At 37.7% G+C, this 24292-nt stretch overlaps 1 protein-coding gene across 1 annotated transcript in view; it reads right to left on the bottom strand.

The window, feature by feature from the left end:
• The window catches only part of LOC103528584 (BEN domain-containing protein 5), a 571072-nt gene that overhangs the window by 522015 nt on the left and 24765 nt on the right, over positions 1-24292 (bottom strand). The window contains exon 3 of the mRNA XM_030455433.1: positions 5286-5410. Within this exon, the coding sequence (XP_030311293.1) occupies positions 5286-5410 (125 nt within the window). The remainder of the gene's footprint in view (positions 1-5285; positions 5411-24292) is intronic.

Raw genomic sequence — 24292 nt, forward strand, 5'->3', positions numbered from 1 at the left:
AAAAGTTGTAAAACATTAGAAATTTAGCTTCAACACTTCTGCAGTATATGCCCTTCTCCAAGGCAAAATAAAACAGTGAATGATAATGACTGATGAATCCACCAGATTTAAATGAAGCTGAGACATAAATCTTGACCAAGTTCACCCACAGGAAAAGAAAAACATCATTTGGTAGCTAAGACAGTAGGAAATACATCACTCACATTTTTTCATACCAATTATGCTTAACAAAATGGATTCCTGTCAGATTGCTGAGGGTACTAATTCCTGAGACTACTGAAAACAAAAAGGAATCAATGACAGAGTTCTGTGCCCATGAGCAGTCACCTGACACTTGCTTTTAATTGTTTCTGTTTATGACAGGATAAGGTCAATTAGAAAGAAGCTTCCAGAACTCCAGTGCTCAAATCTCAAAGCTTTCTAGTCCAAAGACATATTTTCTTTTTAGTACCAGAGATTCTTATTCCTCCCAAAAAAAAAAAAACCAAAAAAAAAACTTTAAAACTTCGCATGAAATGTAAATGCAATTATTTTCTTTGGTGTTAGATCAACCCAGCAGCAGAAATACATTTAAAACTTGCCCATTCTGTAAGGTTGTTACATTTATATTACCCTGTGCTTATTTGCCTGAAGTTCTTTTATGTCTACATCCATGTTTTACATTACTGACATTAACAGTAATAAATTTCTGCCACAAAGTTTTCACATAAAATTAAATTTTCTTTTAATTGTTTACTATTTAGTAAGCAAATAAAAAGAAAAGAAAGGAATTAGGTATGTACATTTACTAAAAACAGCAAATTTAAAACACTGTACCTTCTTCTGTAATAAACATAATATGCTAGAGACTAAGCTTATTTTAAAAGCTAACCAAAATCTTTCCTTAAAAACAGATTTGTAAGAGCAATAAAAATTTAAAGCTTATATTTTCAGCAACACAGACTTATGCTTTATGCTTTTATGATTCTGACTTAGAAGCAAACACCACACTCAGTGTGAGACCCAGCAAAATTCTGCTGTGTTACACTGTTGTGTGGAGTACAACAAGCCAATATAAGTATTGTCAGTAATAAAGTTCTTGTACATATTATATTCTCTTACGTCTGTGAAACCATCTAAGATGATGCCTTATTCATTCTGTATGCCATTCTAAATTTTAACTCACTAAATGTGTTTGGATAGAAAGTGCACAGCAACCAGTAAACTTTACTTTTAACCTCCTAAAATTATAGGATTTTCAAGAAAAATATAAGGAGTGAGGAAACAAAATATATTTATATGTAAAAAAAAATGTATCTACCTGTGTAAAGGGTGAATAAAACTACAAAATGCAAGAAGATGTAGAACTATCTCTCTCACACACTAAATTTTAACATAAGAAGTGCACATAAAGATGAGCAACAGGCAGGAGCTTCCTAAACAGGCAAAGTTCAAATAATCCAGTGGTTCCCTTGTAATTAATATAAAAAGCCATTCAGAGAGATTACAGAAGCTGACCAGAAGAAGTTCAATAAACTACTAATGCAAACTATTCAACAATGAATGACTTATGCCTAATTCAGCATAGATAAGAAGGTATATGTAATAAAACACACTCCAGGAAACAGATTTCAGATTGATTTGGAAAAGCTGCATCAGAAAATGGTTTATAGAAGTCTTCAGCATTTCAGAACTGTGCTTCATCAAAACATATGCTCATCTATACATCCATTTTTCAAAGCAAAGTAAATGCAATGTAGCTTTCAAAGCACAGTTAAGAAAATAAGCAGTAGAAAATATGTCTTCTAAAACTGTAAACTGGGAAGACTGTAAGGTGCTATAATGCATCTTAATACCAGAAACTTAAATCACCAAATGACAGAAAAGCAAAGAAAGTCTGCTTGAGAAGAAGAAAGTAAAGAAGTGGCCTGTTCTAAACTTCAGACTGCTTCTGATGTCATCCTTACTCCAACTCACTTTGGAGGAAGCTCCTGTGAGAATTAACTATACAATAGAAATTCTTAAGGAGAAAAAAAGGTTGAGTGCCTCAAGTTAAGCCTCGTTTTCTTCCCCCATGCTTCTCCAAAATGTATCAATTGGTATAACAAAAGACATTATCTCTTCCTAGACACACACCAGTCATATCTTTAGACAATCACAGCTGTAACATCACAAAAGAAGTAGTTGTCCACTAAGGATCACAGGGTTGGTTTAGGATAGTAATAGGAGGCCTGAACAAATAAAATTGAAACCCAATAATAAAGTTCCTGAAAAACAAAGGACAAAAATGAGGAAATTCTACAATTCTCTGTGCATTCATAGTAACAGCCAGCACTGGTATTACCTGTCTTACCCTGGTGTTGTGTTTAAATTTCTGATGAGTGGGACAGCTTTTTTCCTGATCCATGAATATACATAACAAAGATCCCCCAAAACATCTTGGAGTCAGAATTCTATCCTCAGTCCAGCTACAACTGAAGTAACAGACAGAATGCCTTTGAAGTAACATTTGGTCCTTTGATTTTGACCTCAGTCTGGATTGATTTATTAACTGTAAGTAATGATCAATCCTAGCTGCCAAAAATCCATTCTTCTCCTCAATCCTTCTTGGCATATTTTGTCAGTACCTTTGTGATGAAGGACTCCAAATGTGTTTATCAACACTTACAGAACAAAATTTGGCACTATTAGGAAACCCCTTCTGTTGGAAATTCTTTTTTTAATCTCAGTGAAAATACCATTTCTGAATATGATTCATCAGGCAGCCAAGTTGTTCAGGGTACATACAAACACAGAATATATCATGTGGCCTAGATGTGCATTACTTATTGGTATGTTAATTAAAATTCTTACAGATATTTTTAATCCTTTCATCAGTTTGTTGTATTCAACTCTTGCCTCTTCTCAAATTCCTCAAAAGTACATTTTCCAGGACAAAGATAATATTTTGATACTGTGGTTACAGTATCTGGGACAGTGAGTGTCAACTCTCGAGCAGAATTTCTAGCTATGGTCCCCAAGAGAAATAATCACTCTTTTCACCAGCAAAGTCCCCCAGTATTTTACAGTAGCATATTTTTATTATTTATCACATGTACACACATTTCCCTTGCTCTCCTGGATCTCCAACAAACCACTACTGCTGCTAAAACCTTTAAGGAGATTCTGGCTCAGAAGCAATCATGCACCTGAAGCAATGTCTAGTTAAAATACTTGAAATACAATTTGGTGATGACATTTGTTCATTCCAGGTCCACAGGGAAGGAATTTAGCAAAAGTGTAGATGGTGTTGTAAGGGCCATGGTTGAAGCTAATAGGAAACAAACCCTGCCCAATAAAGAGCTTTATCCAGAAATAGACAGCAGCCTGTGACACGTATATAATTAGAGAAATTGGAGGCTTTGCCCATGAGACCATGTGTTCCACAGCAAATCCTATTTCCTTCATTCTGCCTTTCATGGTTATTGCAAGTGTAAACATTGCATTATTATAATCCTTACATATAACATACCAGTTTCTTTTTGTTTTTTCCACTATTGATGTTAATTGAATTCAATGAACAAATTACAAATAAAAAAAATCCACAGCTCAGATGTTATCAGACCAACTGACTTGCAAGTTAGAAACTATATAGGGACTAAAAGACCAGATTTTACATCTCACTGGTATCCTATGCTGGTTATTTTTTTTCCATAAATATAAGCCATTAGCTTTTTCTTTTTATTTTTCCTTGCTAAAAGCTTGTAAAATAAAACTGACAACATATAAAGTCTGATCTAGAAGTCCAAGTCATAAGGAGGAAGAATTTACCAGCTTTCACTTAAAAAGAAAGGCTACTGATTGAACTGTAACATAAGGAAGTGAACATCAAAAAAACCCAAGATACATCCAAAATAATATTATATGGATAATTATTTATATAGTTATTAAAATATCTACCTCTACAAATAATATGATCAAAGTTACTTGCATATTAGAGCAGTGTTTTAACACAACACTGAAAGGCATGGTTTTCTTGTTCCTATTTTCTAGTGAAAAATAAAAGAATCAAAATTCACAAAGTAGATTACACAGTGTGTTTGAGGTAGCAATTTCCAATGTTCATTTAATATAGCTGAGCTGCAATGACTAATACTGCTCATGTCCACTGGTGCAAAGACCTAAAAGAGGTTCCAGACTAGATTACGTTCATGCAGGTCCCATTCTAGCGGAAATTGGAGAGATGAAAAAAAGATTATAGGAACACACATTATAAAAACAGACCTCACAAGTCAAACTTAATAGTGAAACCATTCTCTTTCATGTAGACAACCATGAAAACAAATATCCTGTAAGCACTAGATATATATTGTATCTTTCTACCAGATCTTCTTTGCCTCCTTGAGACAGATTCCCATTCATCTCATGACTATATAATTTGATCACAGCTGAGTAAGGCACAGCAGGGAAAAGGGTCTGTCTGATAAACTATCAGGCTCCAGGAAGACAGATAAACAATTTCATGATTTCTAGTTGCAACAGGAATGGTACAGTGGTGGATATTAAGATATTAGTCTCATAGGAATAAAAATATTAAGCTTCTGCAGGCTTTTTTTTTTTTCTCTTTCTAAATATGTTTTCTATCCATTAAGTGAAAATGGCAGTCTGATTATGATCAACTAAGAACGACATAATAAAACCCAAGGTATGGATGGAAAGCAGAATTAAATCCTTTTCTATTTGTCAGTGGGAAAGTTTGCACATAACCTTTTTATGTATTAGTTTGGCAAGAAAAAATACAGCCAGGAAGTTTGCTTCTCATGGGCTATTTTTGCTGCAAAACAAAATTCTTTAAAAGTAGGTGAAACAGTTGCCTGTCGAGTTGGTTCACATTTAAACCTCATCTTTCTCAAGGGACACACTGGCAGGCAACTCCTCTGCTACAAGTCACTAGAGTAATGCCTGTTTGCAATACTAACTCAGTCTTCTTCATGTATTAAATGAAGGCTTGAGTGGTAATACTTGAACAGCTATGATAGGCTTCTTTTCACATACTAACACATCTATTTGGATTTTGCATGCTTACACAAATCTATAGCAGTCATTACTAACATACCTGCTATTAGGTGGCAAATATTGTACTGTCTTTGTAATTACTTCTTGTCTTGGATAGCTGAAAAACCTGGTGATTTCCAGCTTTTATTTACATTTTACAACAAATCTTTAGTTACAAACAGTTGACAGTCATTTTTTTTTTCCTTTAACAAATACATTCTGGATTAAGCAATTTTTAAAGCTAAGAAACTCTCTAATTTAGTATCACTTACCTGTGATTCCTTTACATTTTCCACGGTGAAGTTGAACCAAACTCGAAAGCGGGGGTTGCATGTATCTGGTCTAATGAACAGGTCATACTCAAACTCTGTGATGTGGTCCACTCGTCCAAGGTTACCTGCCAAGAATATATGAAAAAGAATGCATTTTAAATAATGGGTGATAAACTATCCAGGAACTGAAAGAAAGAAAAAAAGAAAAAAAAATAGAAAAGAAAAAAAAAAAAAAGTTGTAAAACCTTCTATCTCTGTTGTTTAAAATATATAAGCATAATAAGACTTACAATAGTTCAGAATTATTTTTGAAAGACTTAATCATGATCACAGAATAAAATACATACCAGTAAGCTACATGCACATGAACACACCAGAAATACATGGATTTTTTTCAGTCACATTGATGTTTTACCCCCTCTTGTCTGACCACTCCAGTGTCCTAACATCTTTTTATTTCCTTCTTTTTTTTTTTTTTTTTCACTTCTCTGATAATGCATCTGCACCTCATTTAGTCCCCATCTGTATGGAAGTTTTTCTTTTCATTTGCTGTTCATGTTCAAACACTTTGAAGATCGAAGTTCCCAGATTTTCACCTGGCCCCTCTGCCTGGTGCTCTGAGCCTCTCTCCCCACAATGGGCTTAGCCTTTTTCTCTTTTGTGATTCAAAAAGCTACCATTTACAGCCACTATCACCTCCTTCCAAAGACACAAACAAGGCTGTAAGAATTCACCTCAGCTTTTTCCTGCTGAATTTCATGGAATAATATTTTTACATACAGGCAGAACTACATTGTCCTCTATGGCATCATTCAGCAAGCAACCATACTGGCTATAGAAATTGAGTTCAGCACTGAGAAAACTTGCTAAGTGCCTTTAAATTGCTTAATTGGCCTTTTTCCCTTGAAGTGTGTCAAGATTTTTAAATACAGGTTTAGACTGTCTGTTTTATTTTTACATCAGATAAGACTTCACATTTTGTGATCCAATCCAAAACCCATCTCACCAGGTTTTGTAAGACAGGGCCACACTTTAGCTCCTATATTAAATTACACATACTAAAAAACAGCACTGCAAGATGACCTGGTTTATGGTTTCTGATATATTTGGGGTCTTAGATATATATTTTTGGGTTGGATATATACTGTTGGGTTCAAATAGTTATGTAATTCCCTCAGCTTGCCCTATTTCAGTCACTATGTTCACTGGTACCAGAGCTCAAGTGGAGAAATCTGTCAGATTTGCTGTTCTGGGGTGGGAAAAACACTATCCATCAATATATTTGCAGGACTTCTTCCTTATCCTAAATTGTGTCTGGCTTTACAAACTGAACAACTTTAATCTTGCCTATTTTTAATGTTGCCATCTACTTTTCTACCCACATTCCTCTTTCCAGAAGGAAATTCTCTTCACTGATCCCCTCTGCAGAAAACCTTGTTGTGCTAAGCAATCTATTCCTAAACACTTGTCCGAAAGGATACATTTAGCATAACAAACATTGGGGGGAAACAAAACAAAGCAATAATATGGTACAGCTAGAATACCTTTGACAAATACAAACATTGTCATCTGCTCTGTCCCAGGCGCTGGCAGAGGAGGCTCAGGAGAGAGCAGGGCTGCCCGGGGCCTATCATGGCTGGTTCCACAGCCCCACCTCAGGGCACAGCCCAGCCCCTCACCGATGATGGTGGCTCCAGGGTGAAAATGTATTTAAAGAAGGGCAAAAATGTCACACTGACAGTGAGGCAATTCAAAGAGCATCAGGTCCCAGGGAGGGGTATGCTGGGACAGAGACTCCCCTGTGGAATGGGGCTGGAGCAGTTTGGGTGTCTCCTGAAGGATATGGAGCCCTCTGAGGAACTGAGCTACAGGAGGTTCTGCTGAGAGGAACCAAATTTCCTGAGGAAAATTCGGGCTGGCGCAGGTTCTGCTGAGAGGAACTGAAGTTCCTCAAGAAAGCTGCATTGGAGCAGGTTCTGCTGAGAGGAACCAAAGTTCCTGAGGAAAGCCCAGACTGGAGCAGGTTCTGCTGAGAGGAACCAAATATCCTGAGGAAAGCCCTGCTGGAGCAGGTTCTGCTGAGAGGAACTGGAGTTACTGAGGAAATCTGCACTGGAGCAAGTTCTCGTGTCAGGAACTGCAGCTCCTGAGAATAGCCCAGCTGGAGCAGGATCTGCTGAGAGGAACTGGAGTTACTGAGGAAAGCCCAGGCTGGAGCAGGTTCTGCTGAGAGGAACTGGAGGTACTGAGGAAATCTGCACTGGAGCAGGTTCTGCTGACAGGAACTGCAGCTCCTGAGGAAAGCCCAGCTGGAGCAGGTTCTGCTGAGAGGAACTGAGGTTCCTGAGGAAAGCCCGGGCTGGAGCAGGTTCTGCTGAGAGGAACCAGAGTTACTGAGGAAATCTGCACTGGAGCAGATTCTGCTGACAGGAACTGCAGCTCCTGAGGAAAGCCCATCTGGAGCAGGTTCTGCTGAGAGGAACCAAAGTTCCTGAGAAACGCCTGGGCTAGGGCAGGTTCTGCTGAGAGGAACCAAAGCTCCTAAGGAAAGCCTGGGCTGGAGCAGGTTCTGCTGAGAGGAACCAAAGTTCCTCAGGACAGCTGCATTGGAGCAGGTTCTCCTGACAGGAACTGCAGCTCCTGAGGAAAGCCCAGCTGGAGCAGGTTCTGCTGAGAGGAACCGGAGTTACTGAGGAAATCTGCACTGGAGCATGTTCTCCTGACAGGAACTGCAGCTCCTGAGAAAAGCCCAGCTGCAGCAGGTTCTGCTGAGAGGAATCAGAGTTCCTGAGGAAAGCCCAGCTGGAGCAGGGGAGCTGTGAAGGAGTAGCAGTGCAGAGGAAATGTTCAGGGACTGAGCGCAGCTCCCATGGCGCTCACTGTGGGGGTCAGGAAAGAAGGAAGAAAGTTGATCTTGGGAAACAAGTGTTTGGTGAAGGCGTATGAATTTCTCACTATCCAAACCTCTTCTAACAACAGGCAATAAACTGATTTTACCCCAGTCAAGTCTGTCTTCCTGTGATGGTAATTGCTGGGTGATGCCCCTGTCATTACCTCAACCCACAAGCTCTTTCAATCTTATTTTCTCCCACCTGTCCTGAGTTGGGTGGGTGTGACCAGACAAGGTCAGCCCACTGCATCTGCCTGGCTTTAGGTTTAAGCCCCTTACTCATCTAAACACACTTTTGTCCACAGGATCCAAGCCCATGACTGTTCTTCACAACAACAGTACTCAGATCTTATATGAAACTTCCTTCCTGCAGATAATTATCCATAGTAAGTAAGAGTGGTAAATTCAAGTGATTCCACTGTAATATCTTTAGTTGAAGGGGTATTTTACTGTATGTTTTAATAGATGTCATAAATGTATGACAACTGGGAAAATAATAGCTCTCATGCAGTTCTAAATTTCTAAGCCACATGAGTTAGACCCCACTTGCCTCACAGACACAGGTTAATGTTTCTCTGAAGAAAACCTAATGAGTGGGTGCTCAGAGTCCCTTCAGCCTCAACTGTGCAGGAGATGCTGGTGAATCCTCTAAGATCAAGGTAGCAGCCTGGAAGAACAGACTGTGGACTAGGTCCAGCTTGTACACAACTATGTATATATATGCCTACCAGTGATCCTAGAAATTCCAGATATGGTTTAAGTCACCTGCAGCACAGACCAGAAGCAGAACTTTGATTTAATTACTTCCAAAGAAACACACACATGCAGTTAAATTTTTATTTTAAGTTCACGGATCGTAAAACAGTTGTACTGAAAGGCATAGGAAACTAAAAGATTATGGACTGAAAACATAAAAATGGAGAAAAATTAAGCCTTCATTTCTTCTCTTGCACATTTTAGCCTCTTTTTCAACATCAAATTGTATGGGGGACAGTAGGCCCACTCAGAACTACTTCAGATTATTCATAGGATCCCTAAACAAGCACTGGAGAACTATCCCAATTCCAGTGAAATCACTAATGGTGAAAACCTGGTATGCTGGAATCACTCCTCTGGAAGAAATACATACCTATCTCAAATCAAGCAGACCCCTCATTAATTTTAATCATTGTGTGCATGATTCCCTGGGACTCCCAATACCGTTTCCTCTCCTTATCTGTAATACTTTATTTAAATACTCACCTCTCTCCCATTGCAGTAATTTTCCTTTTCTGAACTGCCTCTCACTTCAGTACTTTTTGTCTGCAGAGCTGCCTCTTGCTAGGCTCTTTCGTAGTATGTCAGCTGTCATAGTCACCTGCAGCTATTAGCAGTTTAGTATCATTTTTACATTTCATTAGTGCACTATTTCTTCTCTGTCTTCCAGATGCTAAATAGGCTGGACTTAACACTAATGCCTTCGGTAACCAATTCAACAAGTTCTTCGTGCTCAATAGACTATTGTTTGTAATATCACAGCCTTTGCTCACAATCTGTCAGCCTAATTTCAACCCACACAGCAATGTCATTAAACAAGAAAGCAGTTTTTCTACAAAGAAGCCTGGAACTGTAAGAACAAAACACTTCCTCGCTTTAAGAGATGCTTTGTAGAAAACTGACAATGCCACTGAAAAACTTTTTTTTGGTGTCCAAGAAAGGATATAAACTTCCCAGTGTTAATCTTACAAACAAAGTTAACTACTTTATCATCTTCTTCACACTGCTGTAATCATGGGAAATAGATTTATTCTCATGAGTGAGAATTTTATTCTGATAGCACAACACGGTGAAATGCATTAGAAACCATGAAACAGGAATTAAGCATTGATTACCCTATTCCATTTAACCATTATACTATTTTAATACTTTCACATTGAAAATTAACAGATTTTATTCTTAAGTGCAAACAACTTTTAAACTGTTCTTATTTTTAATAGCTTTATCAGGTTCCTTAAAATTTCTCTTTTATTATTTCTTTGTTAAATGTAGTGCAGGAGAGAAAACTGTTTAATGAATGGTCAGACAGTAAGTCTCCCCTATATCCCAGAAGTCTCTGTGCAATCATAAAATACATTCCCTTTGCTTTTGGGATTGTACCTACCAATAGGTTTCAGTCTCAATATAACTACTGTGAGTCACTTTCCATGCACAATTTTTACTCTACATCCATTGTGACTCTGGTAATTTGTGTTGTCAGTAAGAAAGTCTGTTCATAACCATGGTAATTAAGTAGGTTCTTTTAAAATCAAAGCAAAATAACTCACACTACTTAAGTATCAGTTTTGCTTTACTTTACTTTGGGTTCACACCTGCATGAAATCATCACCACTCCATTCCATGAATACAGAAGTTGGACCTATGAGATCATACAGCATTTTCTAAAGCACCAATCTCCATATTTTTTGATTTGCATTATATGTGGGGAATAACATCATAAAACATGAGATATTAATAAAGTATTTAAGGTGCATCTAAAATTAATGAACTGCTTGGGTAATATGATCTGCAATGGAAAAAAGCCCAACAACATTATGAGCAGTAACATCTGAACTTACTGCCATTCTTTTTTTTTTTTTTTTTTTAGTTTGGGTGCACATCTGGTTATCTGATTGTTTCTGATTACATCCTAAAAGCAAAATAAGCAATTTATTAGGCAAGCCACCACTTTACAAAACATTATGGATTTTTCTCTCCTATGCACTCTGAATTTAGTTGAGCAAGTTCTATCATTATTTTGTTTAACAGAAATACTGGCCCAGATCTTTCCTATCTGATGGGAAGATATGAACAAATCAAATTCCCAAATATACATAAACTGACTTTCACTTAGCCTTGGGGTTTGTTTTTAAGACATGCTCAATTTTCAGTCACCATTCTGTTCAATACTCTTAGCATACTGAGAAATGAAGAGACATACTTCTTTTTAATCATTCAAGCTGAAATTCTTAATTATATTTGCTCAAATTGCTTTACTGAGTGATGTTTAGTGCAACACTCTCAAAATGTGGATAGTGAAAGGGGTCAATAGCATGTTTCAAGTTTCTTTAAAAGTCAGAAAAAAGCCCAATGTTACTATTTTATTCATCATGCAACATACACTTAGTCCTCATAAAATATTAATCTATATTGCTTCCTACATCAATAAAAAGTGTACTTTACACAAAGAAAGAAAACCTGCTTAAGCTAAACTTACTAAGCAGCATTCTAACAATTATCATAAAAAATACTAGAAAATATAGATATGTTAAGCAATCCTAAAATCTTCTTAAACCACACATTGTGCTTCCCTACAGAGAATTTTCAGATGAAAAATAGACCTTGAGGGTCTCAGACAAGCCTGAGGCAATATAAAGAAAAAGGTCAAACAGGCTGCTAAAAAGGACTGTTATCTTCAGAACAACAACTTATCAGCCAGCTTGCAGCCCTGCTTATTTACAGTTATTGGTCCCAGAGGAAGTGCACTTCAGCGCAGGGCGCGATTACTTTGTAATGTGTTTGCCAGAAATGGTAAAGGAAACTAATTTGTAACAATGTGCTGTTCCTGCACATGAACTTTCTCACTTTTTGTTGGTTTTTTGGTGGGTTTTTGTTTTTTTTTTGGCCCAGCAATGAATAACTAACTTCAGCCTCCCTTAATAAGGAGAGAAAACAGAAGTGCACTAAAAACAACCCAGTCGCCAGCGTGAATGTGCTGAAATATCAGTGATTATCCCTCTCAGCTGTCCATTACAGTACTCATGATGACCACCAATTCCCCTGTGGTGGATATATAGAATGCAGGTTTCAGGGGGTGGATTTGCACATGAAAATTAACACCATTTGGAAGAAAATAGCCTGCACCTGTCACAGATTAGCAACAAAAGGTCAAATGCCTCCTTTTACACCTAGAGCACTTGCATATTGTATGCCTTGCTTATGGGAGCCTAATTCTAGTTTCTTAATTCAGAAAAGTGAGCACCATGGTGAACTTAGGAGAAAAAAGAATTAAATCTTGGCTAAAAGCTATCAATAGATCTATCGATCAAGATACATATGAATGGAAGTAGCTGAGGCAATCTCTGTCTCTAAAAGAGGTAGTTTTTCAAAAGAGAATTACACAAAGTGCTCTTCTGTTTTTGTCAATATGCTGCCAGGTTTTGAAATACTATTTTTCATCCGCACAATAAAAATCTTGACAAGTAAGCAATAGAAAATCACTAATACACTTGCAGCTGCATTTCAATCTATACAAATTCTTTAAACAAAAACAACCAAGGAACAGATTGGAATGTACATAATTTTCATCAGTTGAACCTGGGATCAAGTCCAAGAGAGCCAAACAGAGATGCAACTCTGTATTTCACAAAATAAGATGAAATGTAGAATATAGAATACCCTCAATGGAATTCTTCCTTAAAGACCACAAAACACATTGAGATGATAATGTAAATAAGTTTTATTGATATATTCTAAATGGAACTACAGGATGAACAGGGGCTGACATCTCTAAAAACTTCTCTCGAGTCAAAAATTAGTTCTCTTCTGAAAGGAGTGCATCTAAGAATATCAGTTGTAAATTTCCACTGGCTTTATGGTCTTTGTCTGTGAAAAGAATTTTTAGACAATAGTTTGGTGAGAAGTCCTAAACAACTTCTAAATAGCATTTGATTTTTAAATAGGAAAAAAAAATCTAATGAAGTAATTATGATCTCCAAAAACCTCTGACTGGTTTCCCATCATCTCCTGGACTCCTGCCCAACACATATTAAATCAAGGTTCCTGAAACTGCAAGACATTATTTGAATAAAGTACTATAAAAAACATATATAAAACATATTTTAAATTAAAGTATACTAAAATTGGACACATTAAGCTTTGCAATATAAAACACCTACAAAATAAAATAAATATAAAATAATGATATAAAATAATATGCTACAGCTATATCAATGCTTTAGAAAAAAAACCCTCAATAGTCTTCAGCAGTACAGTATTCTTTTAAGGAGCTGATGTTTCACTTAAAACAATAGCAATGCTCATGAGTTGGCTTTCAGTCAAAATCCAAATTGCTTTTGAACAACATTCAAGACTATCTGATAGGCAAAGCATTTCAAAAGTATATGGCTTGAGAAACTGGATGCTTCAGACTTGCATTTGTAGTCTCTTTTCTATCCTCCCTCCCCAATTAAGCAAGTTGAAATTGCTGTCTTTCCATTGTTCTAAGTTTTCTCAACAGTGACATCCAAAGGACAGTAAATCAGTATCTTTCATGAACTTTTTTTGTGCAAAAGGTTGGAGAGGAACAATGAGGATCTTTTAGCTCTTAGCAGCAACTGGTAAAAGTCCATCCATCACTGGAAAGGGTAAACTGCAATGTACATCTTAATGTGTAACTTACAGTGGCTGAGGGATTCTGATTGAGGTTTTATTGTCATTAGATAATGTGATAAAATATGACTGTGACTGACAGCACATGAAAATTCTAGCTTTTACACTTTCCTTGCTTATCTATGAATACAGAAGTAAAATTAATTGTATTGAGCTTTTGGATATAAAAGAGTTATTGGGTCTCCATTTGTTTGGGTCACTGCCAAGTGATTCAGCAACAATATGGAGAAGAGCAGTGAACCCAAAACTTATAAATGTTCTTCTCCTTTCCAACTACCCTATTTCTTTTGGTGTAACAATATTGATTTTAATGGTGTTGCTCCTAATTCAATGTCAATAACAATGAGAGGACAATCTGATTTTCCACACCTTTCAGGATCACAGTCTGAGCTCCACTCATTCCAATATTTTTCCTCACAAATGACAGAAGTAGGGTGCAGTGGACCTATTTCCTAAGGGCATTCTGTCCATACTATCTGGGATCACAGTTTCTCAGTAGTCCCCAAAAGTTGCAATGAATAAATCTACAATTCCTTCGTATTGAGTTAAATTGCAGAACTATTAATGAACAGTGTTGCCTAGACTAAAACACCCACAGGTGTTTTATAAATTAAAACTTTTATCTGAATTAGAGTAGGAAGCAGAATTTCTCACCCACAGCAGCTAATCTGAATCATTAGATTAAAAGAAAATTGTGGGACGAGCCTCTGAATGAAGTGAAAAAGGTACAAGGCCATTTTTAAGCAAGCCAAAGAATTGTCTTCCACAAAGATAATTAAGAGAATTGGAAACCCTTAAGAAAGAACGAACTGAAGAAAAGAAAGAAGCACACAGCATTTAAATTTATTAGTTGGATATAAATGACAAGAAAGTTGAGTGGAATGCCACTGGGATTTATTTTCTTCTGCTAAAAATGGTTCTAAAAAATATTCTCATATTTTAGTAGTCTGAAAAGTGCCACCAAGGGACAGTTTTAGGATGGGCTCTTCCTCTCAGAAAAAAATACTTTTCCTGGTCACTGGTGTTTGAGTGACATCTGAGTGAGGGGGAAGGGGAAATCCTGGGATTAAAATTGATTGAGCAGCACTTTTGAGGTCCTCCAGCAATAAGGATACTATTATAGATTTCACAATACCAAAAATATCAAAATTTTAGCATATGTTAAATCCCAAAGGCCACCTACTTATATCATTTGGAACTTTGCTTTGAAGATAACCCAGTAGAGTAAACACCACTTAGTAAGACAACAGAAGCAACCAGAACTGGAATATTTTCTGTCTTTTTATGTTCATTAAGAGGAGCAGTCTTAACAGTGATCTCCATTTAGAAAAATGACAACCAGTAATCTTACAGATTTAGAGATCATTGCTCACAAACCACCAAGAGCAAAAATATACAAGCAATGGCCATCCCACTGTACTAGAAATATCTTTACATAAACAGTGGTCATACAGATGTATAAAGAAATTATATAATAAAGTATTGCTGAAGGAATTCAATAGTTTTGATCCAATGAGATTGATATTTAACCAGTTGCAGTAAACCCCTTATTTCAAAATTGCCCTTATCAATAAATACTGATTATTTCAGTCAAAAGACCTAAAAACCTGGAGCTGTAAAGCATGTCAATGTTTGCTGGGTAGGGAAATTGTAAAGGCTGGACAAAATGTAATCTGTCTCTTGACTTCTTTACAAAGAATTACAAAAATATCAGTAGAGCCCAAGATTGCAGGGCAAATTCTCTGAAGTCACAAAAATTTCAATACAGAAAGTGGCAACAATAACTTTGCAATGCATCAATTTAGGGAGTATGAATAATCCTTAGAAATCACAGGCCTCTGCCCTCAGATGGCCACTGCACACCCACTACACCAAAACCACCAAATCCACAGAAAAACAGTAGACTCCTGATTTCTCTCCTCCCTCTTTAACAATTCCCCAAAGGCCTCCCAATGACAGATGGGCAGTTATTTATCCATGGCAGTGAACCTTTGTTAAAGGGGAATCAGAATACAAAGAGGTTTTGTATTAGTGTCACAAAACTCAGCTTATTTTAACAGCCAAAGCTATCAAAGTGGGCACCTCCCCACTGCATATCCATCACATCTTCCAGAGCAAAGTTCTTAAAGGAAAAGCATTCGGGGAAATTTTTATTTGGAAGTCACTTAGCATATAATGTGGGCTACCCTAACTAAATAATTAATAAGCTGATAAATAAATTATAACATCATCTGCAGCCTTAACCACGGAAGCAGCCACCGAGGCAGCTCAGGGAATATGAAGTGCTGTACCACAGTGGGATGAACCATTCCTAGGGAGTAGCAGGGAGAAACATCTCTCTCTCAATACCTCCTTCAGTAGGGCCTAAAACTCAATGCACAGCCCTGAAATCTGTTGCTACCCATTGCCTGTAATGTAAAACATTCTCATATTAACCTGCTGACCTCATAGGTGTGCAAGCAACACATTACAAAGGGTTAAAAATGTTAAAAGCTGTATATGCTTTATTCTGCAGCATATTACAGTACCCTCCTTTTATGTTTGCTATTCAATAAAGGAATTATTTTGCAAAGACACGAAGGATTCCTGTAATGCAAGAGACACAACAGTTCTTCCATCCTAGAAGTGAGACTCTTCCAATTGATTTATTACTCTAAGGTAGTGCTGTAATTCTCCCTTTGGCCTAACTAACACGCAGAATCACCATTTTTCCAGGGGAATCCTTCCATGGTATAACTAAAAACTGCTGTTCAAGGAAAGTTAATTGATGGAAATCTCAAACAGTCCAGAGACCTGTAGAGAGAATATTAAATTATATTCTGAAGGACCTCTCTGAAGTCAGCAGAGCTGTAAAGAAATTTGGGGGTTTGTATTAAAAAGAAGAAGAGTATTCATGGAAAGGCTCCAGGTATTGAATAAGAAACTTTTTAAACTAATAAATTACTGATTTTACAGCTAAAAATTTTCTTCTGTACCTTATACAAAAATTTTCTTGAACAATGTACTTGAACAAGTACTGTAAGAATAGCCTTTCAGTGCAAATACTGGACCTGAACAAGATCCATCCTACATACAGCTTTTGTTAAAGAAAGAGTCCTATTTTAGTTTATTATGAAGCTGAATTTGGTTTTCCATGTCATTATCAATCTACTCACAAAAAGAACTTGGGGGCTAGAAATGTTATTCCCATTATTTCATTGCCTAGAAGTGATATCTTATAATCTCTGCAATAAATATGGCCTTGCACATACTAGGTACTACTTTCTTAGGCATTTCACCACTGTTCATGTCCTCCTCTGCTGTAACTCCTAGTCTGACATGCTTTTGTACAACAAGGTGCTTTCCACATGTTCTGTTATACAGTATTTTGAGCCTTCTGCAGGTAACAGAACTTCATGTAATTTCATTTATATAATTTTCTGATTCCTACACCTTGCTGTTCTTCTTTCATGTAGTCAGCAGCCTGTTCTGGAAGCCCTTTTTTCCTTCTAGTCTTACCAATAATTATAAAATGCCAACACTTTCTATCCCAGCTTTACTCCCCCTGTTCCACATCTAATCACCAAGGAACTGCCTCACATTGGTTTGTTTCTATAATTCTGATAGAATTCATAGTGGGCCCTCTTAGCTGTACTCACATAGATGTAACAGAAAAGTGCTTACCCTCATTTATCTTTGTTTAGTTAAAGCTTAAATTAGACCTTTAAAACTATCTTCTTGATGTTGTTTTTTCAATCGAAAGTGATAATTTAAATATTGACATTTTAGATGACACCAACATGTTTTTGTCTTCTGCTGTGGTTAGAATATTTTATTATATCTGAATGCCTGTCTTAATTTTGTTGGGTTTTTTTCTTTCATTTTGCCAAATCCGGAAACGTTTCCTTTTATTTCAAAGTATCTCTATGTTTGTAGTAAATTAAACATTAATCTTCCTCTGCAAATGTCAAGTGATATTTAAATGTTTTTTTGGCAGATAAATGATTATTAATATTAATGCAATAAAATCACAGCTCTTTGTCCTTTCTTTGATATTTAAGAAAAAAAATAAGAATGTCAAAACAGCTCTGAAAAAGAGAATTCATTGGTCTACCATCCACTCCTCATTAGCCCGAGAGGTAAAGAATTACTGATCTTGTGAGACGATGTGTTTAGAGAATCAAAAAGGGTTGAAAATGAATTACTGCATCATTGGTAGAGTGTGTATCACTTCAATGTGAGAAGGCCTTGTTAAAGTTCATTTCAATTTAAAGCCCCCTTTTTGTCATTCAAAAAGCTTTAGCACAATGAAAGAGTCTTTGTCACTTTCATAATTAGCCCCTCTTGCACTAAATGAGAATAAAATCTGATCACAAGTCCATACGGGCAAGGTCATAAATCAAACAGAAAGCTCCAGGAACGGTCCTGTAAGATGTCCAAAGGCACACACAGCTTGGAATTAAAACACTGTGGTCAGGATCCACTCCCAGAAACACAGCCCCAATAATATCTGTTTGACAGGCTAAATTTATCTCCATATTCTGTAGCCCTATAAACACATTTTGCTGTTTAGATACAAAAGCAATTTCAGTACCAAGGACAATGCAGAAACAAACAGCTGTTAAAGCACCACCAGAACCATTCACCAACCAAAGGCAAATTAATTTCACTTAATGCTCTCACTTCAAACTCTGGCAGTGAAAACAAAAAAGAAAATAAAACAAACCAAACCAAACAAAAAAAAAAAAACATATATGATAATTGTCATAAAACAGCAGCACAACTGTATTAACAGATAAAACTGCTTAGGAAACCAGGTTTAATTTTATACATATAAGTGAGTATACAGCCCAGCTCAAGCCTAAACCGGATTTTATGCAACTTATTTTCAATTTCAGATGGAAGTAAAATGATATTTTGAAAGATGTAATAGAATTCTCAACCTTGGACAGTTATGGCAAGAGTGACAGCACATCACTCTCTCTACTCAGGGGTCATCAGAATACCAAGAGGAATCCAAGCCATCAGCATATTCTTTTGCTCCCCATATTAACACAAAGTGAGGATTTCATCAGCAAATTATGCCTAAAACATGGGGAAAGTGGAGGGCAAGGAGAGGGCAAGGTAGGAAATGGAGGGGAAGACTTATAAAGAGGCAATTGGCAATGAAAATACATATTCTAGAATAGATGTACCTTTTACAATTCCATGTATTATCTTGACATTAAATGCTAATTTAAAATATTCATCAGGTGAAAGTTACTTGTAAAATAGCTACATTGATACAACCATGAATTTTCATGAAAACTCATATTTATGCCCATAAAATATACATATATATATAAGTGCAGACATCTGGATATATTTCTACTGTCAAATACATTGCTATGTATAGTAAAAATGTGTAACTTTCTGTTAGGTGCTTTTTGTGTTCTAACAGTATTTCCTCTGCAGAACAAAGCTGTTCAAGTCATGCCTGTAACCAAGCTACTTTCAAAGCAATGGCCTGGTTGGAGGGCATGGGTGGTCACAGGTTTGTCACATGCTCCCAAAATTTCAGGTTGGATTAGTTGTGAAACAGTCATAAATAATATGATCTCAGGTGTTTAGGAGAGACATAAAATTGGTCTGCTGAGCAAGTGACTGAGAAGCATCAGTGTGACAAAAAGAGAGGAAAGCATTTCCTGAATCCTTGTAGAGTCTCAGACTGAAGCTGACAATCAGGAAACTTCCCAAGTTGGTTAAAAAGTGGGGAGGACACAAATGAGTGTTCCCTTGGATACAGCCAACTGCTTGAGTTATGAAAGGAATTTAATTTGCCTTCTTCACCAGACATACAGGAATCTAAAAAGTGCAAATTGCAAACTACTGTACGAGCAAACCAAGCCTAGGAACTCTGATGAGAGTATCCAGGCAATTAAAGAAAGAAAATGGATTTAAGATGGATGGGATGAGACTTTGAGTCAGACGTATTATTGAAATTGGACTGCCTAGATCTTTTTCTTATAAGTGAGTACTCCAGAAAGCCAATAAAGCTTTTAAACAAAAAGCAGGGTTTTACTATATAATAAACTAGATTAATTGGCTTTTAAATAAAGATATCCCAAAATTACTAAGTAAGAAGGAACAAAAATCAAAACAGACCCCTGCCCACAGTGGCCCTTCAAGCAGATACTATTCCCACAATTGCCTTCAGTTTCCTACTCAGTGAACTTGCTAGAACTGCAACAAGTTCCAGATAGACTCCAGTGGATCCCCAGGAAAAAAGTTACCTCTACAGCCAACCTGGTATCTATTCCACGTATTTCCCAAAAGTTTCCCAGCCTCCAGGTGCTCCAGAATCCCTGCTTGCTGCACCCTCACTCTCCTCCCCTGCCTGTGCCACTTTGTGCTCTGAAAGCATCTCACATCTGAGCAGGCTCAGCAGCTCTCATGGAAAGCAAAAGCTTCCCTCCCTCTGTCATTCCTCTTTTGACAGGGCACACATGAAATAAATACTGTCTCTTTTCATGGCTTTAAACAGAAAACTTAATCACATTAAGTTTGCATTAAGGTGATGCAATCACCTCCAAAACTCTGATCCTCCCCAACATCTCCTGGATCCACATGGGGGCAATTCAAGTGCTGCAATCAAACAAATAACTCACAGTACTTGGTAGATCCTTCTCAGCATGCCCTAAGTATTCAACTCCTTCACACCTCCTCATGAAAAGCAAGAGGATACCAAAGAAAAATCCTTGGAAGCAAGGATTTCAGGTCTTCCCTTTTCCCCCAGGCCAAAAAAAAAAAAACCCTCTTACTTTCTCCTTTACTTTTTCAGTTACTTTTCACGTTTATATTCAACACACAAAACCCAGAGGAAACTATGACTTCAAAAGTCCTATGAAATATGACTATCATTTTAAGTCCCAGTTCTTAACCAAATGCTGCTGCTACAGTGGAAAAAGGAAAAAAACCCAGCACCTCTGCCAGCTGAGTTAACATAAGCAATGCCTTTCTGACCTGGGAATTGCTGGGAGTGAAACATTTTTAAGACACAGCTCTTCACATTGCAGTTATCTTAGCAGGCAACTCATAGGAGCCAGAGCACCCACAGGAGATGGGCTCCATCCATGAAATAGGGGCAAGTAAGCCCCTTTCTTGCTGGGCTAATAGACAAGCCAGAGCTGCTGGAAGAGGTAGTGTGGCCTCAGAATTCAGAGGAATCTTCTCTGCTTCTCTTTCTGATTCTTTCTGCAGGTCTGCTCTCCATCCATCTGCTAAGACACGGGGCACTTGCTCTGACAGATACCACTTTGCTGCTAGTGAGGAGGCCCACACTCTGAACCCTTCAGTAGGTCTTCATGCCTGGAGCTTTGTAATGTTTATTCTGCATTAAGAAAGAAACCAAAAGACAAGAGCAGACCAATTATTCTCACGTGACTCGTGTCTATATATATAGGCTTAAGTGCAGTCAAAGGGATGTTTGAGTCAATAAGCAATTTGCACAACCTTGGATGGGGAGCTAAGTGGGACATTTGGGCTATATAAAGGAATGGTCTGCAGAGCTGTTCCTATATTGATGGACAAAGTCAATCACATCAAATTATGACTTCTGCTCTTCTAGTAATTCTATGATCTCAGAAACTTCTGGCCTAGGAATATGCTCAGTTAAGCTTGATGTAATATTCTAATTGAGTGGATTAAAATGAAAATTTATCTGACTGTATCTCCAAATTAATTCCAACTAGGTTTGTGTTTGGTAGGACAATATTTTTCAAAGAGGAGAGAAAAAAAATTAAAAAGAAATACACAGATTTTCAAAACATATGAGATCTTCTCACAAGTTATTTCATGAAACCAGGAAACCAATCAGGTTTGTAAATGCAATTAGTACTTAAATCACAATACAGTGATTGTTGATTGTATTACTGTTTCTGATGGACACAAAATGACCTTGGTCAAATATATAGTTCAAATGTTGCTTTTGAGCCTTCAAAGGCAGTGAGATACACACATATTTAGGAGTGTTATTTCTATTCAGAATTAGTCTTCCCGGATTCCTAAATGCAGGTGCCATTTTATCTCCATTTATGTAAGAACCTAAAGAGGTATCAAACCTTTTCAATTAAAAATTACAACCAAATAAACTAATTTTGTTATATACTGCATTGTACTTCTCATAGTACACCCTGTCAGTGAATCCATAGCAGGGCCATATTATACAAAAATCTAATCTTAAAAACAATTCTTTGCTCTGATACAAGAAACTGATGGGATATTAATATTGTTTAGTACATAAAGCATATTAACTATAAGGTAGAAGGGTTAATAAAATTTACTTCTTCAAACACATCCAAGATTAATTTCAATTCTGAGTTTGAATCCATATGCATGCACTTTACAACACATTCTTTACAACATACACAAATCTTTTTGTCTATTAAATGCATTAGATTTATTTCATTATGGAACATTGTCTAAGCAGTTGCATAACAGAACAATTACCACCTTAAGAAGTAATTATTTGTGATTTCTAATTTTAATAATATTAATATTATATTTTAGTTAATATTCTAGTGTTTTAACTGTTATAACACGTAGCTCTTTAATTGATTTACTTAGAAATAAAAACTGTGGATATTTAATGCCTGAGTAGAACAATTTTTCACCAATAGTGAAGTCCTTTTCCATCACAGCTCTATTAGCATACATCCCTAGCTTTACTCACAAAGCCAAGCTTTTCAAAAAACTGGCTTTTCAAAAGCCAGCCTTCAAAACCAGGAACTTACAAAGCCTTTGTATTTTCACGTTTTTACCATACTGATGTGAAAACATTACCTCTGTGACTGAATGATGGCTTTCTGTCACACTGCTGGTGTGCAAGGGAGTCAGCAACAGAAGGATCTTTTGCTTTTGAGCATCCCAAACTCACCAGCAAAAGGGCAGTCCTGCTGCCCACTCTGAGGATGGGAATGGCTTGTAATCTGTGAGCCTCAGATCTCTGAACTATGAAATGAAAACAAGAGCAGCTTGTAAAGCACACAGTGATGGATAAAAAAATTCTAAGCATAAGCTAGTATTAAGGAGGTGAAACTTCTAAAGAGAAAATAAAATTAGAGGTCTTGGAAGTCATGTATTCATGTCCTAGAGAAGTATCTAGAAGTCATAATGATTGCTGGGCTGCAGACATACTGGACAGACACATTTAACTGTACTTGATTGTAATCCCTCAGAATGTTCACATTTTCATGCCACATAATCACTTATCTTGCTTCCAACATTCACTTTTCCTGACCTCTGGCCCACTGAATAACAACATTTTCCCAATTGTCATATAACTTAATTCATAGAAAGTTTCGTAAGGTTGTGACATGACCCAAACCAAGAGAAATAACAATTTTGCAGAAATTTTCTCCTGATTTCTGCCCTGGACCAAGCGCTGAAGATTTGGCATCTTTCAACAAAGATCTCCTGTGCTGAAGTTTTAGGTAAGAAATGACACCTGTCCAAAAGAACATGCAGATGGATTGATGACAAATAATCACCAAACATCAGGACAACAGTTCCACGATCCAGTTCCTTTAAATACATTTAATGAATAAATAACTTAATAAGTGATGGAAAAGGAGGAAAAGAGAGAAGAGAAGAGAAGAGAAGAGAAGAGAAGAGAAGAGAAGAGAAGAGAAGAGAAGAGAAGAGAAGAGAAGGGAAGGGAAGGGAAGGGAAGGGAAGGAGGGAAGGGAAGGGAAGGGGAAGGGGAAGGGAAGGGGAAGGGGAAGGGAAGGGGAAGGGGAAGGGGAAGGGGAAGGGGAAGGGGAAGGGGAAGGGGAAGGGGAAGGGGAAGGGGAAGGGGAAGGGGAAGGGGAAGGGGAGGGGAAGGGAAGGGGAAGGGGAAGGGAAGGGGAAGGGGAAGGGAAGGGGAAGGGGAAGGGGAAGGGGAAGGGGAAGGGGAAGGGGAAGGGGAAGGGGAAGGGGAAGGGGAAGGGGAAGGGGAAGGGGAAGGGGAAGGGGAAGGGAAGGGGAAGGGGAAGGGGAAGGGGAAGGGAAGGGGAAGGGGAAGGGAAGGGGAAGGGGAAGGGGAAGGGGAAGGGGAAGGGAAGGGGAAGGGGAAGGGAAGGGGAAGGGGAAGGGGAAGGGGAAGGGGAAGGGGAAGGGAAGGGAAGGGAAGGGGAAAGGGGAAGGGGAAGGGAAGGGGAAGGGAAGGGGAAGGGGAAGGGGAAGGGAAGGGGAAGGGAAGGGGAAGAGGAAGAGGAAGGGGAAGGGGAAGGGGAAGGGGAAGGGGAAGGGGAAGGGGAAGGGGAAGGGGAAGGGGAAGGGGAAGGGAAGGGGAAGGGAAAAGGGAAAAGGGAAAAGGGAAAGGGGAAGGGAAGGGGAAGGGAAAAGGGAAAGGGAAAGGGAAAGGGAAAGGGAAAGGGAAAGGGAAAGGGAAAGGACAATGTATTTTTAAAAAACCTTTCAAGGAAGAAGAGTGGGGATATTTGCAGAGGAAATGACACGAAAATGGGAAACCACTTCTGAAATAAAAAGGACAAAAATGTTTACTGAGGAAAATGCAAAATGCAAATGCAAACATGAGGGAATGAATAAACGGATCACTACATCCAACAGGATAAAGTAGAGCACACAGATGGGAATAATGAAAAACAAAACAGATGCTGATGGGAAGCCACTAACATAGAGTCCTAGAGCTGAGGATAACAAGGTTTAATTTGATATAGCATTCACTGTCCAGGCTTGAGAAGTGGGGGTC

Source organism: Calypte anna, chromosome 8, assembly GCF_003957555.1.
Source record: "Calypte anna isolate BGI_N300 chromosome 8, bCalAnn1_v1.p, whole genome shotgun sequence".
Lineage (NCBI taxonomy): Eukaryota > Metazoa > Chordata > Aves > Apodiformes > Trochilidae > Calypte > Calypte anna.